Consider the following 5,428-nt stretch of genomic DNA (forward strand, 5'->3'; position numbering starts at 1 on the left):
CGCCAGGACCTGGGGACAAGCCCCCTTCAGGGCGGCCTGTTGAAGGGGTGGGGAAGGTGGGGAGGCCGCTTCCCTCCGACCAAGGCGCTGACTGGGCCCTTCCTCACCATGAGGGACATCACAGAGAGCTTCCTGTCTCATCTTCCTTTCAAGGGTTGCCTGTAATCAGCGCATCACACTGAGGCTGAGACAGGAGGACCAGGAACGCTCCGACCCTTTCAGCTGGGAGTCCCCAGAATCTCTCCTTGAGAAGCCCAGGTATTTCACTGCAGAGGTTACCTTAAGGGTGCCTGGATTCTGAGGGAAAGAGAGGTAGATGCGATGGCCATGGGCAGCGGGCATGCCGCCCGGGGGGGGAAGCAGGCGGCCCTGCCAGGCCGGGCCCACCTCTCGGCCTTGTTCCCCAAGGGACGCACCGACCCGGTAATGACGCTGCGGCTCTTCCGCTCGAAGCCGCCACGGCTCAGCCCTGACTTGGACAGGCAGGAGCGCCAAGGGCTGGGGCTCAGGCAGCCCCTCGCCCAGAGCCAGGTGAGGCCCCCAGGGGAGACCCTCCCCCTCTGTGGTCCTCGAGAGCTGGCGCTGGGCTGCGGGGGGACCTGGAGGGAGCGGGGACTGTGGATCAACAGGCCCCAGGGACCCCAGGCAGAGTCCTTCCCGTCGGCTCAGGCCACGGGCACCGTGGGGGCCGAGCGCCCGGGGGAGGGTCCCAGAGCCCAAGGCCACCGGGGGCTCTCTGTGCCCAGTGACCGCCCGGGGCGAAGGGAGACGCGGCCACACGGCCCGAGTCCTCTGGTTTTAGGCCCTGACGAGGGTCTTGGGTTTTTCAGGCCGCTGGTTCCAAGAGCTGGGCTACACGACGCCCCTGGTAAGGATGCGTGAGCTTCGTGGGTGAGGACGGGGGTCCTGTGAGCCCAGGGGTGCGGTAGTTAAGGGGGCGGAGCCTGGCGGCAGTCGGCAGGGCACAGGGATCCCAAGGACCTGAGCCCTGCCCGGGACGCACCCCCACCTGCCTGGGCACCCGCACCCCCACCCGGCTGTCTCCAGCCCTGTGTGCCCAGCCCCTGAGAGGCCTTGGGCAGCCCCCAGTGCGCCCCTGGCTCTCCCCTCCGAGCTCCCCACCCTGTTCCACCCTGTTCCTCCTGGCGCCCCTGGGGCTGGCGGGACCCTCCCCAGTACTGTGTCCAGAGATGCAGCCGACTCTGAACAGAGCCTTGGAGCTCCCTGTGGACCCGTGAGAAGCCCGTTTTCTGCCTGTCGGCTCCTCCCAAAGCTGAAGACCTGTCCAGCCTCTGCAGGGCCGGCCCGGCCGGCTCCTCGGGACGTGAAGCTGGTGTGGGTTTCCCCTGCCCAGATGCGTCTCCTGGAACTGAGCCCTTCCAGCTCCATGCGTGACCTTTGGAGCATCAGAGGGGCAGGCTGTAAAAGTGTCCCAGCTCCAAGTCTGAGGAGGAGGGCGGGGGCGGCTGAGACCCCAGGGGACTTGGCCCTCCACACCTAAACACTAGCACCCTGTCCAGATCCTCTGGGGTCACCAGGCCCCACCACAGGAGCTGCGCTTTCCCCAAAGTCAGGGGAAGAGCAGGCCTGGGCCCCAGAACTGAGTGAGGGACCCAGTGGGCGGGGGGCGATCCCGGGATCCAGAGGAGCCAGCCGGCCTGCAGCACTGTCTCCACCTGGACTGTTCCAGAGGGGCCTGTGCTGTCCACTCTCTGCTCTGCAAGCTCAACCCCCGTCACTGCCCAGTGGACGAAGAAGGTTCCCGAGAGCCTCCCTCACCAGACTCCAGCAGCCTCGCCGGCAGACCAGCTTCGCTGAGCAGTCCGACCCGTGTCATCACCCCAGAAGCAGTGAAGGGCCCCCTGGACAGCCTGGGCGCCCACGGGACCCAGGAGGTCACCCGCCCGGGGGTCCCAGCCGGGCCTCGGGAGCCTGGGCGCCCACGGGACCCAGGAGGTCACCCGCCCGGGAGTCCCAGCCGGGCCTCGGGAGCCTGGGCGCCCACGGGACCCAGGAGATCACCTGCCCGGGAGTCCCAGCCGGGCCTCGGGAGCCTGGGCGCCCACGGGACCCAGGAGATCACCTGCCCGGGAGTCCCAGCCGGGCCTCGGGAGCCTGGGCACGAGCCGGCCGCTAGCACAACCCCGGCTTCCTGGGGGCCCACCCCCCACCTCCACCCAGAGCTGCGGCCAAACCCAGCCCAGCCAGGCCAGGGGCCCCGCGCCCAGGGAGTGGTCCTCCAGTCAACAGGACGGGCTTCCGGCCCCAGACTGGCCCAGGCATCCCTCACGAGAGCCACACAGCTCCCCTGCAGACCCTCGAGAGCCACACAGACGGCCAGCCCGCTTCCATGAGGGTGGATTCTGAACTGGGAAGAAATCCCTTCCTTTGATGAGGCGTGCCCCCACTTCTGCCCTCCACAGCAGGGAGGCTCCCGATGAGAGACCCTCCCCCACCGCCACCCCCGCCGCGGTCTCAGCCACGGGGACCTTCTCTGAGTCGCCCTGCGCCGTGGCCTCCAGGGGCTAGGAACCCTTCACAGGCTGCTTGGAACGGAGGAAACGTGGCCCGAGGGCTGGGGTCACTGCAGGGCGTGTTCACAGCTATTTTAAACTGAATGGCAGGTACTTTCTATAGAAGGAACAGGGGTTGACTCTTCTCTTGCTCCATGGTTTCTGCCACTAATGGTGAAATCTGTCTTCAAAAATCTAATAAAACTCAGTAATAAAGCTTTGGTAGATTATATATTTATAGCTTTCTGGGTTAGAACTCTTCAGAAGCTGGCTGGCCGGTTGGGTTTGTTACCAGCTACACAGTAACCTTTACGAGGCGTCCGGCACAGGAAGGGGCCAGGTTCTCACACCGCGGGCTGGACGCACCAAGCATTCCTGGGACCAGCTGTCTGTGGGGGGCTCACTTTAACCACACGCCGTTACTCAGACACTCCTGCAGCCCCGAGTGCACTCCAGCACCTGGATCCAACCTCCAGGGCCCGGGGGAGGGGTCTCACAGGCCTTGGGGTCTGTGGGCACTTGTGCTGAGCAGGGTCGGCCAGGGCTGGAGTGGCTTCCTCAGGAGGTTGGGCTGGTCCCTGAGAGTCCCCAGCTGCCTGCCCTCCCTGGGGTCCCCTGGACGACTCCCCTGGCCTGACAGCACCAGCAGGGCAGGTGACGGGAGGCAGGTCCAGAATCAGCTCACGGCCACACTCACCCCCCAGGGGACACACGGACGTTTGCGGGAAGGAGGCAGTCAGCCTGGCGCCCTCTGCAGCCTGCGGGGCAGCTCAGGACAGGGGTACGCTCACCTACGGGCATGGGGGTCCAGGTGGTGCTGGGGATGGGCAGTTCTGCTTCCCCCGCCTGCCCTCCCAGCAGGGCTCCCCGGCCCAGGGTCCTTGGCGGGGGACCCCAGGCTCACAGGACGCCCGGGGCCTGCTCCTCAGCGGTCACAGCTCGGGGCTCTTCCTGCTGGTTCTCTGAGGCCCCGATGCCCCTTCCGTCCCCCCCAGCTCCCTGCCGGGCACAGGGAGCCGGCCGAGCCCACACGCCCTTGGCCAGAGACCAGCAATGGACCGCTATTTCCAGAAATCTTAAATAGTCACAGCGTCCAACAGGAGTGAGGGCCTCCCGAAACCCCCTGGAGTTGCTCCTGACAGGGGTGACTGGCACCATCAGGAAGAAAGGCCTACACCACCAAACCCAGTCCTGCAACAGCTTTTCAGAATGCTGCAAGAAGGACTGGATGATCTGGAGACGATCGAGCTGTTGAAGAGAACCTGGGCCCGACTGGGCGAGGGTGGGGGACAGTCTGATCCCAAGAGACGACAGTGAGGCTCCCACGGCGTTTAGCCCTTTAGCCCGTCAGAGCACCTGGGCCTCTCAGGTGGAGGGAACCGGCTCCCGGCGGCAGGCAGCCAGGAGGACCTGACCTGGGGCTGCTCCAGGGCTGCTCAGAGAGCCCCTGCCCCCGCGCCCCCAGCCGCCTCGTTTTCAGCTCCTCACTGAAGTGCTGAGGCCTTAGATGTCGACGGCAGGACGACAGCGACAAGACGAGGGAAGAGACCTTCCCAGGGGACGTCTGTGGAACCAGCTTCATCTTCTCCTCTCCGCGCCACGGGGAGGACCAGCTGCTTGGAGACCGAGCCTGGCTCCCCGAGGTGTGGGAAGCCTTCCACAGAGGAACCCTGAAGCGGGCAAAGGCTGATTTAAAGTGACTTTTGATTGTCACGAAGCCTTTTCGGATTTCGGTTTTGGAAGGCTGGGCCCCTGGGGACCACAGCTGCTGAGACTTGGATTCACATCATCTGATCGATGTGCCAGAGGCGCCCCGAACCACAGCAGTGCTTGTCCCTCATCCTGCCACTGCCCCATCCACCCAGTCCACCCGGATCCTGGTCTACACTGCCTCATCCACCCAGTCCACCCGGATCCTGGTCTGCTCTGCCTCATCCACCCAGGTCCACCCGGATCCTGGTCTACACTGCCTCATCCACCCAGGTCCACCCGGATCCTGGTCTACACTGCCTCATCCACCCCAGCTCCACGCGGATCCTGGTCTACACTGCCTCATCCACCCAGGTCCACCCGGATCCTGGTCTACACTGCCTCATCCACCCCAGCTCCACGCGGATCCTGGTCTGCTCTGCCTCATCCACCCCAGGTCCACCCAGATCCTGGTTGCTCTGCCTCATCCACCCAGGTCCACCCGGATCCTGGTCTACACTGCCTCATCCACCCAGGTCCACCCGGATCCTGGTCTACACTGCCTCATCCACCCCAGCTCCACGCGGATCCTGGTCTGCTCTGCCTCATCCACCCAGGTCCACCCGGATCCTGGTCTACACTGCCTCATCCACCCAGGTCCACCCGGATCCTGGTCTACACTGCCTCATCCACCCAGGTCCACCCGGATCCTGGTCTACACTGCCTCATCCACCCAGGTCCACCCGGATCCTGGTCTACACTGCCTCATCCACCCAGGTCCACCCGGATCCTGGTCTGCTCTGCCTCATCCACCCAGGTCCACCCGGATCCTGGTCTACACTGCCTCATCCACCCCAGGTCCACCTGGATCCTGGTCTGCTCTGCCTAGTCCACCCCAGGTCCACCCGGATCCTGGTCTGCGCTGCTCGCAGTCGGGTGGGGAGGAGGTGTCTGGGGAGCCCTGTCTCCAGCCCCACGTGGAGCAGATGTGGGAAGAGGGAGGTTGTTCTATACAGTTGAGGCTGAATTGTGCCCAGACTGCTTGGGACGCGGGGAGAGGCTCTGAACCTGTGAACCCAGGACGTGGGGCAACTTTGGCTGATGCCAACTTCTCGGGGTTCTTTACTGCAGGGCTCTGCCTGAAAGTCATGAGTCAGCGGCTGCCTCTGCAGGAGCTGGTACAGACCACCCATCACCGCGAGGGGCACCAGCTGGCGCCTCAGCTC

At 65.0% G+C, this 5,428-nt stretch overlaps 1 protein-coding gene across 1 annotated transcript; it reads left to right on the forward strand.

Annotated features, from left to right (window-relative positions):
- The first annotated feature begins 299 nt into the window (after positions 1-299).
- Positions 300-1,991, forward strand: LOC132344002 (uncharacterized). The gene is made up of 2 exons (XM_059882156.1): positions 300-868; positions 1,691-1,991. The coding sequence occupies exons 1-2, from the start codon at positions 322-324 to the stop codon at positions 1,816-1,818; spliced, it is 675 nt and encodes a 224-aa protein (XP_059738139.1). The 5' UTR covers positions 300-321; the 3' UTR covers positions 1,819-1,991.
- Positions 1,992-5,428: the final 3,437 nt, after the last annotated feature.

This window comes from Bos taurus, chromosome 26 (assembly GCF_002263795.3).
Source record: "Bos taurus isolate L1 Dominette 01449 registration number 42190680 breed Hereford chromosome 26, ARS-UCD2.0, whole genome shotgun sequence".
Classification (NCBI taxonomy): domain Eukaryota; kingdom Metazoa; phylum Chordata; class Mammalia; order Artiodactyla; family Bovidae; genus Bos; species Bos taurus.